This window comes from Ochlerotatus camptorhynchus, unplaced genomic scaffold, assembly GCF_037179485.1.
Source record: "Ochlerotatus camptorhynchus isolate MF236.1 unplaced genomic scaffold, CSIRO-AGI_Acam_v1.1 ptg000055l, whole genome shotgun sequence".
NCBI classification, from domain to species: Eukaryota; Metazoa; Arthropoda; class Insecta; order Diptera; family Culicidae; genus Ochlerotatus; species Ochlerotatus camptorhynchus.
This window is the reverse complement of record NW_027040545.1, coordinates 3,844,094-3,870,765: the sequence shown is the minus strand read 5'-3', so window position 1 is coordinate 3,870,765 and position 26,672 is coordinate 3,844,094. Positions and strand designations below refer to the sequence as shown.

At 41.2% G+C, this 26,672-nt stretch overlaps 1 protein-coding gene across 1 annotated transcript; it reads left to right on the top strand.

The window, feature by feature from the left end:
• Positions 1-1,451: 1,451 nt before the first annotated feature.
• Positions 1,452-26,564, top strand: FucTA (glycoprotein 3-alpha-L-fucosyltransferase A). The gene is made up of 5 exons (XM_065239379.1): positions 1,452-2,543; positions 3,003-3,090; positions 16,683-17,260; positions 24,778-24,961; positions 25,035-26,564. Exons 1-5 carry the CDS (start codon positions 2,458-2,460, stop codon positions 25,548-25,550), a joined length of 1,452 nt encoding a protein of 483 aa, XP_065095451.1. The 5' UTR covers positions 1,452-2,457; the 3' UTR covers positions 25,551-26,564.
• The last annotated feature ends 108 nt before the right edge of the window (positions 26,565-26,672 follow it).

The following is a 26,672-nucleotide window of genomic DNA, read 5'->3' as shown; positions in this document are numbered from 1 at the left end:
ACCCGATCGATGATTAACATAGTTTAAGACTCTGAGAAACATCCTCCCTTTGAATAAATAAAAAAAAAAACTCGAAAACGAAATTTTTGAGATTTTTTTTTTAATTTTGACATTGCTCAATGGTGCAAACATTATCACGCGTACGGTAGATTATTGCGTGCTCTCAATTTAGTGTTCAACTAAATGCACTTCCACAGTTATTAATTGAGAGCTTTCGATGCCAATACCAATGCATGAATTTATATATTGTATGGCAAGCACAATGATGTTCTATGCCCAGGGAAGTCGAGAAAATTTCCAACCCGAAAGATTCCTTCGACTGGACCGGGAATCGAACCCGCCGCCTCCGGCTTGGTAATACCGTGCATTTACTGACTAGGCTATGAGGCCCCTATAACGTAATTATAATAACATTATAACACAGACAAACAGACATAACACATTGAATATTTTTCACTATATAACATCGTCGCTAAAACACTACCGCCATCTGTTGAGTATACTGTGGTGAGCAGTACGCTGAACAGATGGCGGTAGTGTGTAAACGCAAGGGAATTGACTATGCGCGCCACAGGTGGCGATACTACCAACTGAATTGACCGTTCAATGCGTGTTCGATGAACAACTTGCGAGTGTTATGTCTGTTTGTCTGTGATTATAACTTATAATCTATGATTTAGCAGTGCTTTTACATACTTTTTTTCACAGTGTAGATTATAAACAGCCATCATCTGACTTATCGGTTCACATTTAGCGTAGTTAGAACGGTGGAGATCTACCGCGGACAAACGTCGATTACACGAGAAGGTACATACAGATTAAGTCTTTTCTAGCCATGAATCGGAAAACAGATGATGGCTCTTCTCGTGAATTCCCGGGAATTGGCATGAGCATGATTGACCGCCACGGTGGCTACTCCACTATTGCAGGATCACCTGTAATTACACAGAGCACCAACTGATGATTGCTCATTCTCAATGTGTAAAATTTTTAAAATAAGCCATACCAATGCCAGCCGCGTCCCGGATGTACGTCAAGGGATGGCTAGGAATGTGTTGACGTGTGACATTCGCTTTGTTGGAAGCCGAGAAATTCTAGCCCTGTTACATGAATTCATCCAGCTGGATAACCGCGCTGGTGCTGGCTGCTCCGATGGCGATATCCTCTGACATCCTGACGTTATGCACCTTTTTTGCTGTGTGTATTGGTGAGAGTCCTACTTTTCGCGGCATACCCACAATATGCGAGGGGTGAACATTTCGCAAGCGACAGCGAGAGTGCGAGAGCGCATTTTCATCCCCTTTCGTTTTCGCCGCTTTTCTCGATGGCCTACTGAGGTTGAGGATGAGATCTTCGTTCGACGTGCTCTCGCGTTGTTCGCTGAACCACGATTTGTGCTCGCTCACGGTAGGCGCCTATCTACATAAGGGTGCGTTGTATTTTCCTGTGGGCCGTGGCACAGCCAGTAGGGCGAGAAAGTTTTTCGCGATTTGCAAAAATTGGTTTCTAAAGTTTTGATTGTTTGATGAATGTTGAAAAAACGCCTCCAAACTAACATGATACAATTTGTGATCAACTAGTGCTAGTACGGGTACGATTGAGCGCCCACGAAAAGGGGCGTAATTACCAAACAGCGTTGATTTTTTTTTGTTATCAATTCAATGACACTACTATAAAGGCACATTATTTTTGGTGACTGTTTTCTGATTTGGTGAAGTTATGCCGTCAACCCTAATAGCAGTTTAGCCAGTCGAAAGTTTGTGCTTTTTGGAGTGATTAATACGATACTTGGTTTTCGTACGCCACGGCATACTGCTTGTATGAGCGATTGTCGATGCTTATCTAGGGTACCTACGCGAGAGGAAAAAGTGTTTCAATTTTGCATCAACTAGAACCAGAGCAGAGCGGTTGGTTGCGGTCAACAATCAATGTTCAGTCTAAATACGAACGCGGTGCATGAAAAGTCGTCGTCGTCGTCGTCATCGTCGTAGTGAGTAATTAACCGTGCAATAATTTCCATAGCAAGCGGTGCAAACGAGTCATGCCGACTATTGTGCATTCTGTCAAGGATTACTTGGATAGTGTAGAACGTTTGCAGAAATGTAGTGATGGTGCTTCTATCGTATACCACTAACCAGCGAGTTATATAAGTCGAGTGATATTTTGGCGACGGTTCACAAAAGGACCCATATTTAATGACACTGGAAATCGATTACCTCATATTGCGATTGCGAGTATAAGACACACAAAAAAACGCAAGATCGAGACGAACAAAAAACTAAAATACACCCTAATTAGGAGCCAATAGATGTCCGCCCACTTTCCTGTTGTCTCTTCCGCACTAGCCTACTTATCTGAATAGGAATTCTGAATAGAAGACAAAAACATCAATAATCCACATTTATTGGAAACGGGAGCTGAGACTGAACCTCATCAAAAATTTGAAATGCATCGATCATGAGATTCCCCAAGGTATCGCCGAAAAAGTGTTTCTTTCTTGTTTTATGTTTCGCCGTTCTCGTGCTACTAGTTTTCAATTTGAGGTAAGTTTACTACCACCGCCGCACAGCCTGCTGTCAACTAGCCACCCTCTACAAATCGGTACCACCTCGCGCCTACTACGACTCGTGTGTTGTTTTCAACCAAATGAACTACTCACGACAACTCATGACGCTTTCATGATTGTTAATAATTTAGTTCTGACGATGAATCGGGTGCGTGAGAGTAGTATCGATTTTCCAAAACCCGACCCCCTCCACAACCACCGTCATCATAAAATACCCCTTACCTACTATCGTTATTCGACACATTATTCCCCAACTCCAACGGAAAACTTTCAACAAGCGCAGTGGCCGCGTCTCGGAAAAATAATCAAATTCTTCTCGTTCTCTGTTTATCCCCACGGTACAAAATTCACCGAAATGGATCGTTGCAACCAACTTGTAAATATGGAAAATGTGGCTATGATCTACAATACAACAAAATACAACTTACACGTGAAGAGAGTTGAACAGTAAAGCCACGCATCCCATCTACAATCGGGATGAGTACCAAGTGGAGTACAACAACCAGGATCACGTCAAGGATGAGGTAATTATAAGTTGATTTGAGATTTTATTCTCTTCCATTCACACATGATTTAATTGTATACAAACTTCGTTACCGCCCACAAATGAGCATTCACGATCAGTAATAGAATAATAATGGAAAGCAATACAAGAAAAACTGGAAGAAGATGTTATGAAAACAATTGTTTCCGGTAATGTTAGCCCTTGGCACAGATAGATTTTTGTTGTTCTCCGAAAACTAACTAGGTATCAAAAATAATTAATTCTATATATTAACTATGAAGCACTCCGAAATGAGCGGGAAGGTCGATATAATCGTGACAACAGTTGTTATCATAGTAGACATTGACTTTCAACGAATATGACATCAGTGTCGCCAAGGGGAAGGAGGGAGGGTTTAGAGTTCAAATCCTCCCCAGAACCTTGAGGCAAATGTAGAATGATTTTATTATTGTAAAATGTGAGTCAACTTTTACACTATTTCATATGTACAAAATGTGAATCAGAGCGGTTTATGCTATTGGCCACTTTTCTCTCAATCTTTTTGTATGAAAAATATAGGTAAAAATGTGTTTGTGCCCCCCGATGAAAAATGTCCGTTGTAGTAGGGATTTTTTTTATTATTATCGAACAGAAGGGGCCGAAGGGCCTCAGAATTTTATGAAATTTTCTCACAGGTAGAGTTTATGGTTATGAAAAAAAAAAAAATTCCCGGGAAATTTTAGTTGAAGTTTTCGGATTTTCGGATTTTAGAAAAAATCATGGCGAAGTGAATTGGGAAACGTGATTTTTGGTTGAATTTAGTATTTCATTTAGAAGTTTAAATAAGTAATGACTATTTAATGGTAGAATGACAAACATGAGACGGACATGAATATGTATTGCGCATTGAGTCGGAGCCAAAGCGGGATCCATCGTCTTTTTGGACCTACGTGAAGAAACTTAGGCGGAATGGCGGTATACCACTCGATGTGTCCTATAAAGAAGCTCGTGCTCACTCCGCGGAAGAAGCTTCTGATCTCTTCGCAAAATTCTTCAAGGATGTTTTTTCGACTACCCCTCTCGCTCATTCTCCGGATGATCGTCGTGACTGGATGAGCAGCATAGCTAATTACAACTTGCATTTGTCGCAGTTGGATGTATCTGTTGAAGAGGTGATGAAAGTTCTTTCATCTGTAGATCCTTCTAAAGGCCCTGGTCCTGACTGTTTGCCGCCATCGTTCATTAAGAAATTTTCTGCATTTCTCGCTTCACCTGTGTCGATTATCTTCAATCGTTCGCTAGTTAGTGGTGTTTTCCCCCACAATGTGGAAGGTTGCGTCCATCACACCTATTCACAAAGCTGGAAACATCCACAACGTTGAAAATTATCGCGGAATTTCGATTCTAAGCTGCCTCCCAAAAGCTCTGGAGAAGATCGTATATGAGGTCGTATATCAAGCGGTTAGGCCAATAATTACCGAACATCAGCATGTCTTCGTGAGGAAACGCTCTACAACAACCAACTTAATGGTGTTCTTCAACTCGCTGATCAACTCCATTGAAAAACGACGACAAGTTGATGCGATCTACGTGGACTTCAGTAAGGCGTTCGATAGGGTTCCACATGTGCTTGCAGTGGACAAAATGAGGTGTATGGGATTACCTAATTGGGCCACGAAGTGGCTACAGTCTTACTTAACTGACCGCTCAGCCTATGTGAGCATAAACGGTGTTAATTCGCCTAGTTTCGAGATACCCTCTGGTGTTCCCCAAGGTAGCCATTTGGGGCGATCTGTGTAGTCGACTGTGTTCTTGGAAACTTATGTTCGCCGATGACTTAAAAATCTTTCGTACAATTAAGTCAAGACTTGACTGTTGCGCACTCCAGAAGGATATTGATTCCCTTTTGCGCTGGTGTACATTGAACGGTATGCAGCTTAATGTCACAAAATACTGCGCAATATCTTTTAGCCATTCACGCGAGCCCTTACGACATGACTATAGGATAGGACTCTGTAGTTTGCTCTTCGTTTCTTCAGTTAAGGATTTGGGTGTTATCATCGACTCTAAAGTCAGATGCAATGAGCACATCTCCATGATAACTGCTAAAGCATTCGCCACATTAGGTTTCTTGAAACGAATCACAAACGCATTCCAGGACATCTACGCGCTGAAATCACTATACTGTGCTCTAGTCCGCAGTCTTCAAGAGTATGCTGTTGTTGTGTGGGCACCCTTTCACGCTATTCAAGTTAAACAGAATCGAAACAATTCAGCGAAACTTCGTAAGATACGCTTTACGTGTTCTGCCCTGGAACGATTCGGTAAATTTGCCGCCTTACGAAGAACGGTGCAGGCTGATTGACCTGGACACGTTGGCAGCAAGGAGGAAACTACTTCAGCGACTCTTCGTGTTTGGATTGCTTAACGGTGACGTGGATTGCAACTCTCTTGTGAGCCAAATCTACATCAATGCTCCTCAAAGAGTTCTACGTAGTTACACGCTTCTGTGGCAACCTACCTATCGGACCAACTATGGATTCAACGAACCATGGACTTTGTGCTGTCGTGTGTTTAATGAAACGTTTGATATATATGATTTTAACATTAGTAAGTCTACTTACAGACATAGAATTCGACACCTAGCCTAGAAAATATCTGTACAACATTATGTTGAAGATTTAATTCAATAAATAAATATGTAGATCACCATGGGGGATTAAACTAGCATTTCGGCACATACAATTTCACATACAATGCTGGGTGATTTTACCCCAGGGGTGCATTATGAACTGTTCTCCCCTACGGAATGTTTAGTACTCAGTCTTTCTGATGAGATGGAAATTATTATGATTTATTGTAAAAAAGTGACACTCAATTTGATTGCAAACCGTGATCACATGGACAAAAATACGACCGAAAAAAACCCTATCTAGGTACATCACGGTGTGTACGTGAGCTGTGTAGGCTTTTATTCAGTATAACAGCAGACAGAGAGGAGCATGGAACTGGAGAATAGTTTATCGTTGCTTATCGAAGTAGGCGTAATTCGAGAAATCTGTGTGTATTTCTGCTGTAGGAGGCAATTCCAACCAAATCTTTCTCTAAATGATAAATGAAAGTATCGCAAAGCGGAGTCAATTTGGTCAGCGGGATGTGTTTGATAACTGACTTGATTTTTATTCAAGTGCAATATTGTTTGTTGTTTCAGGGCGTAAGAATGCATTCTATTTCAACATCATGGGACATAAACATTATCATATTTAAACAAAAACAATAAGAAACCTCAGTTACCAATTTATTGGACCTCGTTTTACGGTACCATCAATGTATCAGTCTCCGATCAAGACCCACTCTTTTTTATGATTCAATGTGCATATTTTTCGGAGGTCTATGAATTACTCTATTACATGGCGGCTATTACATCTTCAATATAGGAATTTTATACTACGTTTTTTTATAGCTAATTTCTACTTCTTTCAATCCTAAGCAGTTTTTTCTAGTTTAACTGTTTTTATCTGAAGAAATGCCTAGTTGAAGATATTTCAAAAGAGATTTTTCCTTCCTTTAAACTTGAGCGGTTCTTTCCAGGTATATTGAAGCAATAATTGTTGACACCTTGGATGAAATATGCTCCAACATAATTTAGCCTACTTTTTGCTACTACCGGAATAATACAGATGCCAGATGATGAAATGGAAACAATTATTAAAATTTCGGCCTAATGACTCATTCAGCCTAATGACCCATCACCATAATTATTACCTCCAAAACGTTTGCAATGTTTCTTACTATAATATACGTATACGTCTATCAACATAAAAAGATTCGAGACTCATCCGTATAGATGGCGCAAAAATCGAACTTTTTACTCTGACATTTCAACGACTTTACGTCTTTTGAATCTTAACAAAATAAACAACTCTGCTGAAGACGTCAATGTTTCATAGCCTACTGTTTTCGAGTTATTAGGAAAGCTGAATTACTTGACGGAGCCCCAAGGGTGCAACATAAATTCGTGACGATGGTATTTAGACTGCACGCCTGTCCCGTTGCCGAGAAGTGTGCTTGTTCACGGCATCGCCACCCACTTTGCACCGTTGGTGTTCTGACAGTCAATAACTCTGAAACAATGCAATTTCGTGACTTGGTGTCTTCAGCAAAGTTTCTCAGTATAATATGGACCATCTATTGACATAAACATTTAGTTTTAAAACTCATCCACATAGATGGCATTATCGATCTTTTCTCCCTGAAATATAAGAATGACATACATCGCATTGAAGGGTGTCCACAGTTAAATTGCATCACTTAGAAGTACTCCCTAAAAAATAAGTCTCTCAACCGATTGTCATGAAATTTTCAGAGAATGTAATACTATACAGAAGCTTGGGTTACGTATCTTTATTCCACTATATTTCTTCACAGACACCAAATACCCGAACTTTGTTCTTAATTCCACCCATAAAATTTTGTACAACGATTGAATCGGCAATCAAGAACTTTGTGTATTTGGGTATGAAAAGTGACGTAGTGGCAGAAAGAATCGCTTCAGCTCATCACCTGAAGCATTTCATGGAATACGAAAGGAAGAAGATCTTGATTCCAATTTACGTCGAGAGCAGTGCGGTCGACGTGCACTTACATGATCTTCTGGACGACATGGATAATATGGCTATCATTGATCATATGCGTCAGTATGGTGAAGTGATAGCCATTAGAAGCGAAGTCTGGTAATGGAGTGCGCGTTGTAAAAATTAAGCTTACTCTCCCCCATCCCGTCGTACATAACCGTCGACGACGAAATTACGATGGTATCCTACCATAATCAGGTAAAAACATGCCGTAATTGCGGGTGCAAATCCCATACCAAACAACTTTGCTCTGAGGTGGCAACAGCAACTGCAAATGAGGACAATAATCCCCCAACTGATCAGCAGAATAGAAGCATCAACAACAGTAACAGCGTGAACAGTGGAACCAGCAACATCAATAAGACCAAACACTCCAACAAACAACAATCAAACGCAGCCAACGGTAAGCAGTGGCCCTCTCTTTCCAAACCAACACCTATTGCAGAGCAACAGCAAAACCATAAAACGCAAACGAAACGCTAAAGATCGATTGGAAGTTTCGGAAGAACGGTGTGCATTGATCGAGAAGAACAAGAGAAGGATTGATGCCGCCTGTTTAGAGCAGCTAATGTTTAAGAAAAAGTGCTTCCTAATTAAAATCAATTGTCTATTTATCATAGCATTCGGCTCCGTTGAGTCTTATTGACATTTGAGCCTAATAAATAAACGTAAGAAAAAAATTTAGGATGCTTACGAAGTTCGTGCTTCTTTATAGCCCAGTATCTTTCGATCGGTCGCAACTTCGGTGTGTTTGGGGGATTTAGATCCTTCGGCACGAAATTGACCCAAAACGTCCATGGAGTAGTGACAAGAGGCTAGATCCGGGCACTCATTCATGTAGACATCGCCATTTACGGTTGTAGTTGTTATGAAAGGCTTGCTCCGTTTTCCGCACCAACAAATCGCCTGCCAAATCATGAATTTCTTGGGGAATTTCGTCACTTGCTGTTTCCTGAGAGACTCTGAAACATCGAACTTGTCTTTCGCAGTCACATACTGGTTTTCCAGAATTTGTTTGAAGTCGTCTATGATAAGCCGTGTGGTTTTGTCAACATTTGTGTGTACAGCTTACGTGTCCGAGTTCTAGCAGTCCTATTCTACCGTTCATTGCGTTTTGGTGCTTTCTGAACCATGAACGAACGTAGTCCTGCTCGTTTCTTGGCTGCAGAAAGCTAACTTTTTGCCAGGTGCAGTTTTTTCGCGACATACCGAACGAAATAGTTGGGTTTGCGTTTGAGGGCAGCAACCACTCGGCTGTGATCTTCAACGCAGTACGGAACACTTTTTCTTGCACTCACTTGCTTCTGATCGACAGTTAAACGTTCTCCGAAACGTTTTATCACACGGGAAACAGTAGATTGTTGGATTCCCAACATCTTTCCGATGGGTGTCGGTGCGCAACATTTCACAATGAAACTCACGCAGTGTAAACAACAGACGCCATTTGGGTGAGATTATATGGGGGTACATTTTGTGAAAACCGAAAATGGAACATGTAACCAAATTATGAAAGATTTTGAATGTTAATAACTCAGCTGCCCCTGGACCAATTTCAATAATGTTATCACCAATCGATCAGAAATATGTCTACGCATCTGCTAAGTTTAAGACTTCATCATTTTTCAAAATGTCACTATTGAAAATTGCACGAATGTGCAACTATTGCTATGATAATTAAAATTATCACCGATTGCCTGCGAAAAGCGATTTCCCTAACACAGATTTAGTACACAACGAAAGGTTCCCCGCAAGCAGCTAGCTATCAAGGCTGCCCTCAACCGCTGATCGGATTCAGTTCCAATCAGCAGCAGTAGCAGCAGTGCTTTCGGCGCGTAGCGTTGAACATTATTCTAATTCTTAATACGCCAATCGATAGGAATTTTTTCACAAATCAGTTAAAATTAAGACTTTATCATTTTTTTATTGAAAATTACACGAATGTGCAACTGTTGCTATGATAATTAAAATTTTTACAGCCTGCGAAAAGCGATTTCCCTAACACAGATTTCAAAGTTGAATTCCATCCGGTCTCACCAAACGGTGTTTATTCAATCACCACGTGGTGAGTGATGGTGTTCTCCAGTACACAACAAAAGGCTGCCCGCAAGCAGCGAGCCGCAGCCCACATGAGCATCCATAGGAGGAAGAAGCCGCACCGCTATTGATCGGAATCTGTAGCTCTTCCTGGCTGGCCCCATCTATGTCAAGCGCGTCATCCTAAAGAGTATAAACAAAGAGAACCCCGCTCAAATTCCTATTCCTACACAAAAAACACAAGCTCCTATTGCAGTTAAAAAATAAGATTTATTATATAAGACCGCGTAGTCCTACGTCACCATTGCGTACAACCCCATGGGGCTGTCCCTTGTAGTTTTTTCATTAAAGATTGATATTTCATTAAAATTAACCCAAAGGGCAAAATGTTACAGATTTTTGAAAGTGATGCAATTTACCTGTGAGCACCCACAGTTAAATCGGATAGAATGTAAATATGCGATGCGATATGCGTCGAGTTTTTCTATGCAACCCCACGGTCATGTATAAACTATTTAATTTTTATTTTAACTTTATTACAGAGATTTTTAGCCGAAGGCTAGTTCATCTCAAAAGGAGCTATTATTTAGAATCTAATACGACATACACGATTAGAAACGGTTTTGTAACCAAGATATTAAAGAAAGACAGAGTCCATGAATAGAATCGATCAATGCTACTTAACTCATAATCGATTGTTCGACTTGAATTTAGAAAACCAAAATGGAATGTTGAAAGAACTGATTTTTCATTCTTTTTCGAGGATTTCAAATTCTGACGATAAATAGCACCGACGTATTAGCATAATTTATATAATATATAATAAAATACTTCTTGTATATGTAGCTTAAACAAAAGCTACGGAGCGTTTATAGGACTAGGACTTCAGGTATTGAATCATCAAATCAGCTGCTTCATTTTTGTTTTGTTTTTTTTTTCAGAAAAAAAAAGTTGGTTAAATAAGGGAAATGTTGGCTTCGGAAATACCTTAACCTATTATCGTCAGGGGGTAAACAAAGTCCTAAAGCACTCAAATTTGACCAACAGATGCTTTGAAACAAAATGCCAAAATTGAGCTCTTCTTTGAGAGCCTGATGATAATAGAATAAGGTATTGCCGAAGCCATCATTCACCCTAGGTCAACTTAGTGCTGTTGGCTGAGTTAGAAAAACATTAGCATAGGACGGGGAAGCATGCGGTTGAATGTATGTTGAGTAATGATCAACTCTGTATGTTATAAATCCAAACTTACCTAGAACTTTAGCCTGCATTTTAGCTAATGCAGCGATAATTGCAGCAATGCCAACCCCCTAATTTCCAGTATCGGTTGATGGTCCAAACCAGCCAGGTACTTCAAGAACAATGTGGAAAATGCGAGCACACTTATACATAATTCATGAACAATATGTAACATAAGCTTAAGACGTCAAACACATCGTCGAAGCAACACGGAAAGTTGCAGTTCTTAGTGAGACTGAAATGCGTAGAATTCCCTTCTACATGGCTCCCAGGGCATAACGGTCCCACTGAATGTTTTCATATAAAAAATATGTTAAACTGATTTTAATAAAAGTAGTATTAGTAGTTTTCACTACAAGCTATTCATTTTGATGGAATGTGGACAATGCACTAATTAATTGTAACGTAAATATTTCCAATAAGCAGAAATGACTCTAAACAATAATCTTGTTTTCTCATATCCAAGTTATGAAAGATATACGTAGAACGGCAGAGTAGGTATCCATAAAACATAGAACTTTTGCTAAGGAATAGAACGGTGTTGACTACCCAGAAAGCCATGAAAAAGTACATTTACATAAACAACCACTGAAAAAAAAATTAATTTTTCGCATGTCAAATAGAAAAACGGTCCCAAGAATATTAACAAAATCTTTAGTTTGGATAGGGGAAAGTGGGGCAATTTCTAAAAATGGGGCAATGTGGCCACTCGCTTAAAAAGCATCTTATTGATCTTATTGGAAAATCTATTGCAGGCTTAATGCTGAAACCTACTTGTACTATCCATTTAATTTTAGTATGAAAAATTACTTTTTTCTAGTGCGAATATTCGAAAAATGATAGACTAGCTCAAAATGTCAAAAATGTTCTAAGATGTCTGAATCAGAAAATAAGTTCTATCGGTATTTTTTTATAACTTATCGATAATTTTCCTTCAGCAGCTTGTCATTGGTTTATTTTATGATACGATATTTTTCTAGGTTTCAATAAACATTAAAGTTTTTCTTAACAAAAGAAATTGCGTTATTCCTTTTGCATTATTATATATGAGGGGGTTAGAAGGAAACTGGTGTAAGTGACTTTGATCGATTCTCTTCATCGACTTTCTCTTTCGTTAATAATTCAGCTGCAAACACATTCCTTGATTCATGTGCCATTCTGGATGCTAGATGAGAACCTCCTTTATCAAACTAAGTGGCAGAAATAGCGCAAAATCTGTTTATAAAGCTGTGGCTATCAAAAGGGAAACGCGATTAAGAGAATCGCTCAAAGTCACTTACACCACTTTCCTTCTAACCCCCTCATATATAATTTGAAATCACGTTTTGAAGCAGCTGATTTGGTAAAATATTTAACCTTAAATAGGCAGTACTTTTTTCATTTTCATTTTCATTTTGCAGCGTTTGGTGGGGCAATGGGAGCGCAAGTCAATCCAAAGCCGAGGATAAAGGACGGGTAATGGCTGAATAGTCTATGCGGACCACTTGAACGCCATGGGTAAAGGAAGGGATTGAAGAGGCCGGTTATTGGAGGGTTTTGACGAAATGACACATAGTGATGCTAAATGTAAAGAAACCGAAAATCCATCTCCCACTGATTCATCCTTTCACATATATACCAAATTGATATCTTAAAGCAATAATCAAAATAAACAGACAATACATGAAAAGGCTAGTTGTCAGTTGCTTTAAAAGCTAGTTGCCTCCCTAAGCGGACCCTCCGCATCCTAACTCTTCTGTTAATCCACTGAATGCTACTAGGCTGTCTAAATTTTCTTATTTAAGTTCGTTTGATGATTATGATATCTCTAGTCTAATTTAATAAATAATTGAAATCTCTAATCTACCTACCATGCTTTATTAAGTACCTGCACTTGTGAATGTAATCTAAAATTTAACGTGTTTCAAGTTGTTTTTGACTTTGACCTATATTTAATATATATAAGTTCGTCCCAGGTGACACCTTCAAGTGACTAAAATGCTTCACTTTGAAGTAAGTTTCCTAGCTGATTTTAAATTACATAGGGTATATGCTTCAACTACGCTCACACGTTTCCACTATGTCGCACCACAAAAATACGTACGGTTATGTCACAATAGAAGCACACCACAGTGGAAATCCCGAGCCATAGTTCAAACACTTATCCCAAATCAAAATGAAGCACATATAAGATTAGTTGCAATACCATGTACAAAAATGTTTAACATTGTTCCCTGAGTAATACCTCAATGAAAACAACAACGAAAGCTTGTCACGCAAGTAGAAGGAGCACTGTTGGGCACTTTCTGAAATATTTCAATAGTATAATTCCCTTGCAAACCCAAATAAATCTATCTGCGTAAAAATTAATAAAATAAGAGTGATTTGCGGCAAAACCCGCCAGTATCGCACCCAACGTCACTGCCTATACGTAAGCGTACTACAACGCGGCTTTCAAATAAAGGAGTAACAAGTGTGATACTATCACTTCAGGCTAGAACTTTGGTTCTCTTATGCAATGGTTCATCAGAGAGGGGAAGCTCAGTAATCCTCATCGCATGCTCATGACGCTATTCTGTCACGGCATGAGCCAACGATGCCGGACCTAAACCAACCATCTCCAAGGCTCCACAATGAAGCATAAGATTAGGCCCGCCCACCAACGTCCAGGTTAAAAAACTAGCCAAGGGGAGGGAAATAGGCAGTACTTTTTTAAATTTATTTTATTTTACGGAAAAAAAAAATGTTTATTTTAAATCTTTGTATGCTAAAACTGTTTATTGTTGACCCTTCGTAAAACCTCAAGAAAACAGAATATTCATACCGATTGTTTACAAGAGTACTCATACCATCCCGATAGGGAGCTCGCTTTACCCCAACGCCTTTTTTTTTTCATCCATATAATTTATTTGTAAGGCTCAACTGTTAATTAAAACTCTACGGAGCCAAGAGTCAAGAGAATGAATAATTACAATTCAATTATTAAAACTAATCTGATCCGGTGCCCGAACGTAAAGAGCTGGGACGTAAGGTCTTCCTGGGCGGTGAACTATCATTGGCATACTTCTGTTGTTTCTGCTGTTGCTTCAGCAGCTTTGTATGCAGTTGAACGTGCTCAGTCCAGTTTCCAATCTTCTGCTGCTTTTGCGGTTGGTAGTGTAATACCGGTTGCTTCTGCTGCTGCTGGTTGTGTTGATTGTTCTGCTGTTTTCCGTGATCCAATTCAGCTTCCAGTGTTGTACCGATTTCTTCTTCTTCTTCTTCTTCCTCCTCTAGCATCTCTATTTCCAAATCTATTGCCTGCTTCTCGACATTGTCTGACGAACTCGTTCCTGCGAGAACGGCAGCGAATGTGTTTTTCCCGTCTTCTTTTTTTTCGACACCTGCTCCTGTGTCTCTTGTTATTTTAACGTTCCTCCTTCCGCAAGACTTTTTTTGATGTCCCTCTTGTCCACAAGCAAAGCATTTCAATTTATTTCCACTGTAGAAAATTCTTCCTCTTCTGCTAAGGAAGTAGATCGCTGGTGGAATTTCTTTCTCCACATCCATGTAAATTCCGCGGACACCAGTGAACAAATCCAGTTGATATCCGGGTGGATACTTTTCCCGCACACAGCGCTTAATCTTCCCAAATTTGATTAGTTCAGCAACAAGATCACGATCGGATACCTCCGGCGGTAGGTCAAACACCCGTACGTATTGGATGTTACAACCCGCTACCGACATGCAAACCTCCACTTCTGTTCCATTAGAATAATGGAACGTTTGCCTTTCATCGTTACAAGAGAGGGCTTCCCTCATGCCTTCCTCGGACTTGTATTTAATGAATACCGTCCTCTCCTCAGCATTCTTAAACGCCGTGTCCATTTTTCTCTGATCACCGGTGAGGCCTTTCACGAAGCGGACCATCTCCGGTAGAGTTGGCTGGGCAGCATTATTCGGAAATATGAAAGCAATGGTATTCGTGACGGCTACTACACTCGACATTTCACCGTACTGTATAGCTATCAAAAGCAACCAAAAAAAAACAACGCAGCGATCGAACAAACGTCTATCGGCAATGAGATCTAATCTTCAACTGCCCCCAACGCCTTTATTTCGATTACAAAACGAACATTTATTAAACCTTTTTTCATAAGATTCAAAAGTTTACTTTTAATATTCAATTTGTAATTGTTAATGAATAGAGCTTGAGACTATCAATTAGGATAAAAATCACTCGCATTTTACCCGGAATTTGGTATGATTACTGATGATTTCCTTAAGTTGGCCAAACTGCCACACTTTGCCCTATATGTTAACGCTGCTTCCGCAGTTTCGCCAGTTCCATGAGTTCTTTGTAGCGGGAATCAATCGCGGCAAGACGTTCCTGAACCTTCTGTTGTTCCGCTTCGGTCAGAATTAGATTCTTGGCCTGGCCATGCAGTTGTTCAATATTCTCAGCGTAGTTCTTCAGCTCATCCGCAACATCCTTGTGTTTCTTCAACAAGCTTTGAACGTTTGCTTCGTCACGACCGACATCTTCGGAAGAAACAAGACGCAATGCATCAAGCATCAAGTTGTCAATATCCTCAGCATCGGCAAACAGTTGGAAGTAATCGACGGCATTCTCGAGACGCTTACGCCGAGACACGGTCAAATCCAGAAGGTTATTCCACATCGCTAAGATTTCCTTCAGACGTTCAACGATACGGTCTGCTCCGAAATGTCCCTGTCGGACCAACTCATCTCCAACGGTGCTGACGGACATCAACTGCTGTTCGTGGTTATTGATTTCCTTCTCCAAAGCATTATGCTTAGACAGCAACAAGTTAACTGTTGTCAAATCGTGACCAATCTCGTCAACAGACACAATTTGTTCCTTTTCCTTGATCCAGTTCTCTTCATCGGCCATATCCCAATAGAACTGCCACAGTTTGCGGCTTTCCTCCAATCGAGAACGACGCTCAACAGCCAGTTTACATAGCTCAGCATAGGCTTCTTCTAGACGCTGTACGCGGTCAACAATGATGGCTGGATCGCAAGGTTTGTACCCACCTTCCTCGTCACCAAGGAATTTCTGCGAATTTTGTACAACTTGCTTAACGCGCTCACCCAACACGTAACAGCGTAAAAAAATCTTACAAAAATATTTAAACAATATATAAAACGGTTTAAACAACAGTTTTTTGCTGTAGTTTTACAAACCCAATAAAACTAGACATATGTGATAGTTTCGACGTTTTCAGCAACTCTGTTCAACGTAATCTCAGAGACAACTTTGTAGAGGGAACGAAAACGCTTCGTTTAAAAGATACAAAACAGGATTGCTTTACATTAATCCATAGAACTGAAATTTTGCATACACAATGTAGGCCTTGTACAGCTGAACTACTTTTCAGAAGACATCAAATTGCTACCAAACATTACCCCGAGTAGTTATTAATTTTGCCCATCTATATTGTATATCTGGCCTACAGTGCATTGGTACATTAACCCCTATTCCCTATTTCTGAACAACATTTGGCATACCAAGTTCACTACCCAAATTACGTTGGATACTTGAGTCCTACACCCGTTTTCATTCAAATTCTTTTTGAACTCCCACTTTGTTTTACGCGTGTCGATGAGCCACAATACTAAGACCGGCCTCAGATGTAGAATTAATCCAGTGGGTTCCAAGAACCTACTGAGTCAAACATTGGCTAGTCTATTTAGGGTAATGTTTCTATTATTAATAGTTCCTTCGTAATTTATTTTCTCCTAGCCAATCCACACAACGGAAGTCCTGGAACGACTGGCCCAATTGGACCGCGACAGCGACAAACTGGACGCCAGAAGTCAACCGGAGGATCAACCACTGCACAGCATGAACGAGATCAGCTATAGCGAGCGGCCATGGTACTTGTCCAATGGCGTCCGCTACCCGAAACCCGTACGGCGCAATCGCAAGACAAACAAACGGATCGCTCGACTTCTACCATCGGAAACGTTACGCAGCGATCGGATAACCAATCAACTGATGTTTGTACCACCCAACTACGAGGCCATCAAGCGCAAGGGTAAGCTGAAAACGATCCTCCTCTACAACGGACTGGGACCGTGGAATGTGAAAGCCGGTCGGGATGTGTTCCACAATTCCAAGTGTCCGGTCTCGACGTGCAGTATTACGTCTGCTCGGGAGAAGGTCATCACTGCGGATTTGATCCTGTACAAAGACCACTACATACCGCCGGCCGTGCCACGATCGCCGCATCAGATCTACATGATGTACTTCCTGGAGTGCCCCTACCACACGCAGCACGTCAAATTTCCCGACGTGTTCAACTGGACGGCCACTTACAGGTAGGTGCTACTGAGCTCTCAATTGCGTTCGAAGTAACAATTATATGTAGAACACCTGCACGCTTTGGTGACATTGAATGTTTTCTGTACCATTATTATTATTACATGGTTCAGTGATAAGAATATGACACACAATGTGCCTACATATTCCATGTATCTATAACCGGTTGTGGTGGATGAATTTCGTGAACAAGACTGTATAAAGTCTGTGTAAAATAGATTGGGTACGGTCACGCTCGATGTAGTGCGCTGCGCATCCGTCCGATGGCCTACTTTAAATCGCCAAAGTAAATCCAGATTATTGGTGAATCGGTGCACTTCTATCTCAAAATTCGGAACTTTAAGTGGGCCACGTTTTAGTTGCATCACATATAAAGATCCAAATGGCAACACAAATAGTAACTTAGCTGTACAGATTAATAACACTAATATCCAACGTGCTAATAAACATTCCAATAACATACAGCAGTCTTCTGGTTCCGACGATTCTCATATTTGCGAAATTGAACGCTACATTGCCAAAGTTTGATATTTTTCATTCAACACTAATTTAAACGATATATAATCAAGCCTGTTACAATTTTCCTATCTTGGCACTAATTCTTTAACATCACTGAAATCATTCTGAAATTGGAAAACTTGCATGACAATCTATGAACACGAGCATTATTTGTTTAATATATTATGAGCAAATCCAAAAACTATACAAGTGTGAACAAATAATGTTCATGCTGATAGCTGGTCATACAAACAAGTGTATCTGCGGCATAACAGCCTGCTCTGATTGTCGACATTTAATAGAGCTGGAACTAGGGCGTAACAGCTTTTGTAAACAATGACTTTTCGAAAGTCATGGCTCTCGCTGGCAAATCGACATCATCATCGACTTGGGGGTGGCTTCTCCTACCCGATGGATATGTTGGTTTATGTAGGCGTGCATTTAATTCGTAGAAATCAACAAAGGCTGTTACATCCTAATTCCAGCACTATCTAGATGTGTTAACAACAACGATTTTTTTCCCCAATGACTTATCTATTGCTGATCTGGTTCCGTTCAATAATCTGGACAATGAAATAGGCGTAAAATGACAAAATTCAGCTGCAGATGATTTAGGGGTGATAGATGAGAGAGTATTGACGATGTCGGCTACATGAGATTTCAACTCGATGATTTGATTAGGGTAAACGCACCAATAGTGGAGGTACGTTAGTGCAATGTGTTCCTATAGTGGCTTATGGAGTCTCCATAAGTCACATTGCACAAACATACCTCCACTATTGGTGAGTTTACCCTAGCTATCGTTGAAGGACTGGACATACACTCATCACAAAGCCAATAACATTGCTAGTCAAAGAACTCAGTTGAATTTTTCCACGCCAACACACGTTAAATTTCCCGACGCGCGCACTTTTTACAATCCAAAATATGATCCATTGTTTGCTAAGATATTAACAGTTGATTTAATTTTGAGATAGTACAAGGATCTACTTGGCACAAATTTATCTCCGATAGCAGCTAGTTATGCAGCGATTCCAGATCAATGCAGTAATTACAGTTTTACTAACTTACATTTGCAAAGCACTGACATATCATCGTTTGAAACGAGCACAGAAATAAAACCTTAAGCGAGGCAAACAAAGGCTTACAACATTTTTGTGTAGATTCCTTAACTGCTGCAATACAATGCAAAAGAGTGTGTAGCAAGGCGAAATATTTGTTTTTCTTTATTCATACAACTGATCGTACAAAAGATCAACCCATTTATCAGGGCGTCGACTCAATGAAGAAAACCAAATTCTCTGATTTTCCAGTAAGTTTCAAACAAATTCCAGTTGTAGTGTGTACATGGTTTTGTCAACACGATCTGATCAGCTATTACTTTCCACAGTTCTAGTTGCAGAACAGCCTATACAGGCACACATTAGATGCATAACGTAATTTTTCGGTTGTTTCAGCTAGTCTGCAGCCAAAATTGTTAGATGGGTTGTGGTTTCTGGACATTTTTCCATTAAATACCACATGGACCTCTAACCCATGAGAGTGATACAGTACAATCTCAAACTGAATAAAGCGTTCGATACGTTTAATAGAATGCAAAAAAGACAGAAATCGCGTGTTGCCAAAAACGGGAAGGCACAACATTTTTCTAAATTCACAAATTGTAATCGCGGTAAGCGCCAGGTAATCAATTCAATTAATGATCAATAGCGAAGGAAACTGCAACCATCTCGATATCAATCTACAAACAAGGCTTGCTCGATTTACATGATATTATATGAGAAGAGATCCTTGGCATGGCGATTTTCTCACCCTTAGAAGCAGTGTTGAAAATATTCACCAAAACTAACTATGACTCGCGACTTTTACCTTGTTGAACTTCGTGAAATATCGTGAACTTTTTCAACCCGGCTTAGAAGTTTTTTTCTGACTGTTTCTGAACTCAACGCTAGGGACAGAAAATAAACCAGTTCTCAAACATCTTACATATGAAACACATGTCTTTAATCCCTTGAGCACAATTTGAGACCCAGCTCCGCAAGAAAATTATTCCGGTCAATACGCTTAACAAAACGCTAATTTGCGACCAGATTCCTATGGTGGGAAATCGTAAAAACAGCGCATTTATCTTTCACTGAGAAGCTAATTTTCCGAGCTTATCAGATTTGCAATGAAGGCCTGGAATACTCAATAAAGCCACTATATGCTTGTCTACGTTTCTTTGAATCATATTTCAATCATAAAAGTACTACTTCAAGCATCAAAGACAAAATTCCACCCGAAGCAAGACCGTTCCTCTAAATTTTCATTTAATTTATTCTTTGAGCTAACCAAGCTGTTTAGAACACAATAAGGAACAGGAACTACAAGCGTTCAGAAACAAAAATCATCCTCTTAACACTTTACCATTCTTGAATTTACTCAAAAGCGCTCCAATGCGCCCAAAGGTCAGAAGCAATTAGGTGTAACATCTACTAAGAGACCAACACATACCAATTTGGAGGTTAAATTTTGCAACCACTAACAATGTCTAGTGTCTACGGAAATGGATTTTTATCAACCCTCAAGATCTCAGTTCAACTCAGGAATGCCAGCCCAGCTGAATTTATATTAGGCGCAAAATCATCAAAATACCCTTTTATTTGAGTAATTCTTGCTCAACTTGCATCAAGCATTGAGCAACCACAAATTCGCCACTCTATTTAAAATTTCAAATAAACAACCATCTTCAAACTACACCGAGTAATCAAGTTGTTTGAAACTAGCAAAGTTTGTCATACTTCTGTGATTAAGGTTCAATTTACTTTGATGCTTTTTGGAAAATTTCAAAAGCAGTTTTTTCCGACGCATTATTCCAGATTGCAAAAAGCTCGCACTATTCGATTCCTTTTGATATTTTACACAAAATGACGCGAGCTTTTTGCAATCTAAAATAATGCGTCGAAAAAAACTGCTTTTTATTTAAAAAAAAATGCATCAAAGTAAATAGAACCTTAAGAAATATTTCCCTGAATTTGAATGAAATTCCCTGAGACGCCCTGATTTTCCAGGTTTTTTTCAGGTAGTCGACATCCTGTTTATGTAAGCAGAATACCTTACTTACCTTACCAATCAGGCTAAGGCCTTGTTGTCCACTGCTGTCCGAAGAAGTCGTCTCCACTCTACTCGATCCATGACCACGCTTCGCCAGCCTCGTAGTCTGCGAAGGGTCCGCAGGTCGCCTTCTACTTGGTCGATCCACCTTGCCCGCTGCGCGCCTCTTTTTCTTGTTCCTGTTGGGTCGCTTTCTAGAACCATTTTCACTGGGTCGTCGGCATTCTTACGACGTGCCCAGCCCTCCGTAGTCGCCCAATTTTTGCAATGTGGACGATGGATGGTTCTCCCAGCAGCTGGTTCAATTCGTGTTCCATTCGCCTCCTCCACGTCCCGTCATCCATCTGCACTCCACCGTAGATGGTACGCAACACCTTCCGTTCGAAAACGTTGGTCCTCCACGAGCATAGTCCAGGTCTCGTGGCCGGTCTAATCAGCGTCTTGTAGACAGCCAACTTCGTGCGGTGGCGAATTTTATTCGACCGGAGCGTCCTCCGGAGTCCAAAGTAGGCACGATTCCCTGCCATAATGCGTCTTTGAATTTCTCTGCTGGTATCATTTTCGGCGGTCACCAGTGAGCCCAAATACACGAATTCATCGACCACCTCGATTTCGTCACCGTCAATCTGAACTCGAGGTGGGAGGCTAACCTCTTCCTTTCGTGCATTTCTTTGATGCGTTGAAGGCAAGTCCAGTCCGCCTAGCTTCAGCCTTCAGTCTGATGTACGTCTTCGCCATTGTCTCAAAGTTCCGTGCCATGATGTCAATGTCATCGGTGAACCCTAAAGATCGTGCCACCCGTGTCTATCCCAGCTCTTCAGATCACACCTTCTAACGCGATGTTGAATAGCAGACACGAAAGTCCATCACCTTGCCGTAACCCCCTTCGAGATTCAAAGGGACTCGAGAGTGTCTCCGATACTCGAACAACGCACATCACTCGATCCAACGTCGCCTTGACCAATCGCGTCAGTTTGTCCGGAAATCCGTACTCGTGCATAATCTGCCATAGCTGATCTCGATTGATTGTGTCGTATGCGGATTTGAAATCGATGAACAAATGATGTGTGAGCACGTTGTATTCGCGGCATTTCTGCAGAACCTGCCGAATCGCGAAAATTTGGAATCCCGCCTGGTATTGCCCCACGAACTCTCTTGCAAATGGTGACAGGCGGCGGCATAGAAGTTGGGAGAGCACTTTGTAGACGGCGCTCAGCAGTGTGATCGCGCGGTAGTTGCAGCAATCTAACTTGCCACCCTTTTTGTAGATTGGGCATACGACACCTTCCATCCACTCCTCCGGTAATATCTCCTCCTCCCAAATCTTGGCAATTAGCCAGTGCAGCGCTCTAGCCCATGCTTCACCACCGTATTTTAATAACTCACTGGGTAGTTGATCTACACCAGTTGCTTTGTTGTTCTTCAGCCGACCGATCTCCTCCTCAACTTCTTGAAGATCAGGGGCCGGTAGCCTGTCGTCTTCTGCGCGTGCTCCAAGGTCTGTTGCCGTGTCACCTTCGTTTTCTGCTGCTTCACCGTTGAGGTGCTCGTCATAGTACTGCTTCCACCTTTCAATCACCTCACGTTCGTTCCTATTGCGGAACGGATGTCCCTCCAGCCATCTTCAAGAGAAGCTGCGCCAAGCTGCTCTTCCGTGGGTAGTGCAACTTCCAGCTGCTGCGCGTAGTCCTGGGCAACTCCGGCGTTCGACATCGACGGGTGTTATGCACCGAACAGAGAGTTTTGAGCGCATGCATACTGCAAATAGGTAGTGGTCCGAATCTATGTTCGCACTGCGGTACGTGCGGACGTTGATAATGTCGGAGAAGAATTTCCCGTCGATTAGAACGTGATCGATTTGGTTTTCTGTGTGTTGGTCAGGTGATCTCCAGGTGGCTTTGTGGATATCCTTGCGGGGGAAAAAGGTACTTCGAACTACCACACCCCGAGAGGCTGCAAAGTTCACGCATCGTTGACCGTTGTCGTTCGATACGGCATGCAGGCTGTTTGGCCCGATTGTCGGTCTATACATTGCCTCCCGTCCTACCTGAGTGTTCTTGTCGCCGATGACGATTTTGACGACCCGTTGCGAACAGCCGTCGTACACCTGATCCAGCTGCGCATAGAACGCTTCTTTCTTGTCGTCGGGTCTCCCTTCGTGTGGGCAGTGCACGTTGATGATACTGTAGTTGAAGAAACGGCCCTTAATCCTCAACTTAATCCTGCCAACCAATCACGCGTTGGCGCATCTTACCCAGCACTACAAAGCCGGTTCCCAGCTCGTTGGTGGTGCCACAGCTCTGGTAGAAAGTAGCCGCTCGATGCCCGCTTTTTCATACCTTTTTTCCCGTTCAGCAAAGTTCCTGCAGTGCTACGACTTCGAAGTTGCGTGGTTGAAGTTCGTCATAGATTAACCTATCGCAGTCCGGGAAGCCGAGCGATTTGCAGTTCCATGTTCCGAATTTCCAATCGTAGTCCTTATTTTGTCGCGTAGGTCTGTGCCGATTGTTCCGATCCGTATTTCCTTCTTCAGTGCCCCATCCCCCTGTCTCGCCGGGAGACCATCGTGCACAGCTCTATTTAGAGTCCCACGCTGGCACTAGGACGGTGATCAGCCGCTCCTAACATGGAGAACAGACGCCGTTTTGAGCAGCACCTCCATGGGGAACAGACTCTCGGGTTTGGTGAAGAATTTCCTCTATCACCGTACTATGGTTACCGCGCCAGTGTTCGCGTCACACCTATTCACATTGCTATTGCCGGACTGGCAACATTGCCCAGGCTACGCCACTCAGCTGTGTCCATGTTTCAGCTGGTAGTCTTTTGTTATCATATGACTCGGGGAGGCGTGAAGTAGGAACTTGTGAGGTATTCCGCTTCTTCCAGGTTGTTAACTCACCATTTTGTACCCCAAGTTGAATTTTGTAGCAGAATGCCTACAAAGAAGTTTTTCAGCAAATATCAATTTCAAAATAAAATACAGTGAAATTGCAATTTTGGACATGCAGGAAACCGATTTCAAAGATTCAAATAAGTCCTGTGTATCTCAAAAAGGCAAAAACGATGTGCTGCTCAAATCGAGATCTAACTGCAGCAGACCATTAAAAAAAAAGCACAGGGATATAATAAACCGATCTAAACTATGTTGGTTTTATATGTTATGAACTGATGATGATGATGATGATAGTGATCTACCACTCATTGCAGCACGAAAACTAGTCCTCACTGTTGATCAAGCTTAATAGTCTCTGATTGTCATCAGAAAATCGCTGTATGGAGGGCCAAAAACGAATGGATGGATTGATAGCCAATTCGCCTATTCATTTCCTTGGGAGAGTTAAGAATCTCCTTGCAACAACTTGATCAGTCAATTGGTCAAAAAACAAGCCATCCCACAGGAAGATGCCTCAACTATTCGGGAGAAGAGTCCGCCCTTTATCCACGAAATGTTAGCAATAGGGAGTTGATATCTCCACTCTCCCCATCCAAATCGCTTCAATTGGGTGCCCTGTGGTCCCTCCTCATCCCGAATTTTTGATATATAGTAATATGTGATATAATAATCAGATAATCAGAATCACAACGTCTGCAAAAATATGCGAGTCTATTGAAATCTGCCGAAAATAAATGAGGGCTAAGTCGATTCTGTAGATAAGTGAAGCATAAGAGAAAGGAGAATCAAAGGTGTTGACATGCAGAATTAGAAGTCGTCGGGATTGAATGCGCATGGTTGAATATCGGTGCTCGAGTTATCCATTGCATTTCATCTAGTTATGATTATTGTCAATAAAACTTAAATTTCAATGAAGATGGTGCTACCTATTTTTGGTTATATATGTTGTGAACTGTACAAAAAAAAAATCATTTATTACCATTTATCCTATCATTTCCGTGACACCCCAATTGATGTGAATCTATCTTACAGGAAGGACAGCGACGTGGTAGCCCCGTACGAGAAATGGGAATACTTCGATCCCCGGATCCGCCAAGCCGAACAGGATCGCAACTACGCACTGAACAAAACCCGCAAGGTGGCCTGGTTCGTGTCCAACTGTGGAGCCCGGAACGGACGCCTGCAGTACGCACACGAGCTCCAGAAACATATTCAGGTAAGTTTTACACAAATCAAACATGTTCCCATAGATATATATAAATGGAGCACATCCTTGATCGCAATTCCAGGTGGACATTTACGGCGCCTGCGGGACCTATAAATGTTCCCGTACCACAGCGGAAAAGTGTTTCGAAATCCTCGACCGAGACTACAAGTTCTACCTAGCGTTCGAGAATTCCAACTGCAAGGACTACATCACGGAAAAGTTCTTCGTGAATGCCTTAAATCGTAACATCCTGCCGATCGTGATGGGCGCTCGGCCGGAGGACTACGAAGCCAGTTCCCCTCAGAAATCCTACATCCACGTGGATGAATTTGCCTCGCCCAAGGAACTGGCCGAGTATCTCAACATACTGAACCGCAACGACGAGCTGTACAATTCCTACTTTAAGTGGAAGGGTACGGGGGAGTTCATCAACACGTACTTTTGGTGCAGACTTTGCGCAATGCTGCACGATGAAGCGTCCTTCCAGAAGCCCAAGTGGTACGATGACATCAACGACTGGTGGCGAGGCCCGGGCGTCTGTACGAATGGGTCCTGGCGCAACTTCCACGCACGGAAGGACGCCATCAGCGAGGAATAGTGAATGGAAGAGCTAGGGAATAATCAAAATTTGCGATCGATGTGATTCGTTTGGATTTAGTTTACCATTCTTTTTCGGGATAAAGCCGAACCATACTCGGCTTTCATACCACAGTCCAAGCCAAAAGGAGGCAAGCCAGGAAAGCGAAAGGAATTAGCTCGTATCTATAGTTTAGGGAATTCAATTGACTTAGTAGGAACTTAGTTTGTTCGAGTAAACTGGAAACCAAAAAAAAAAAACTATCTAGTCCAACTTTACCAGACTTGAATAGTGGAAGACGGAAGGATCTCACAGGAAATAAGAAGTAAATTAAGCAGGAGGAGCCGAACAATCGCATAACATGACACAAATTCTAAGTTTAGTTAGTGGAGAACATTTCAACTACTACTACCTACCACTGGTGTACGTACAGTTTAGGGATAAACGCATTGCTGCTCATTTGTGATTTTAGTTGTATTGAGTTAGTTGTTGTTACCTTAGTCTAATTATATCATTAATCACGTCTCAACTGAATCTATCTCATTCATTTATCAGCATTAATCAGCATAAAAAAACATCCGTACTTTTTGGCAACGTGAAGACCGAAACCGAAACCAATGAAGAAAAAGTCTATTGCCAAGTGATATTCTTCGCATTACAATATTAATTACCGACGTTCACACACAAACAAACTACCGATTTTAGTTAGACGTTTTGTCATCTGAGAGGCAAATTAGTTCAAATTGACAACTAGCACGTATGAGTTACTGAGTCAATTCGATAAAAGTAATAGCATTCAAACTAGGCATGTTACAATCCACTATTGTTCTGGAGGGATCTCCGAGTCCGAAAAGGGGAACGTAAACGAACAGCAAGAAAAGGAAAAACACAGGAGTGTTAGCGGTAAGGAGAACAAGAACATTGTTCAAATAAATTTATGTTACTTAATGATATTTGCTAATTTAAATGATAATAAAGTAAAGAAAACAAGGATATATCAATCTTTTTTGGTGTAGATATTTGAATTCAATGGAATGGAACGGATCGATTTTTTTTTATTTTGCGAAAAGCGATGACTGCCATTGACCGAAAATACAGCGGATAAGCAAACAGGCAAAACTTTGTTCAACTTTGCAGTGCCAC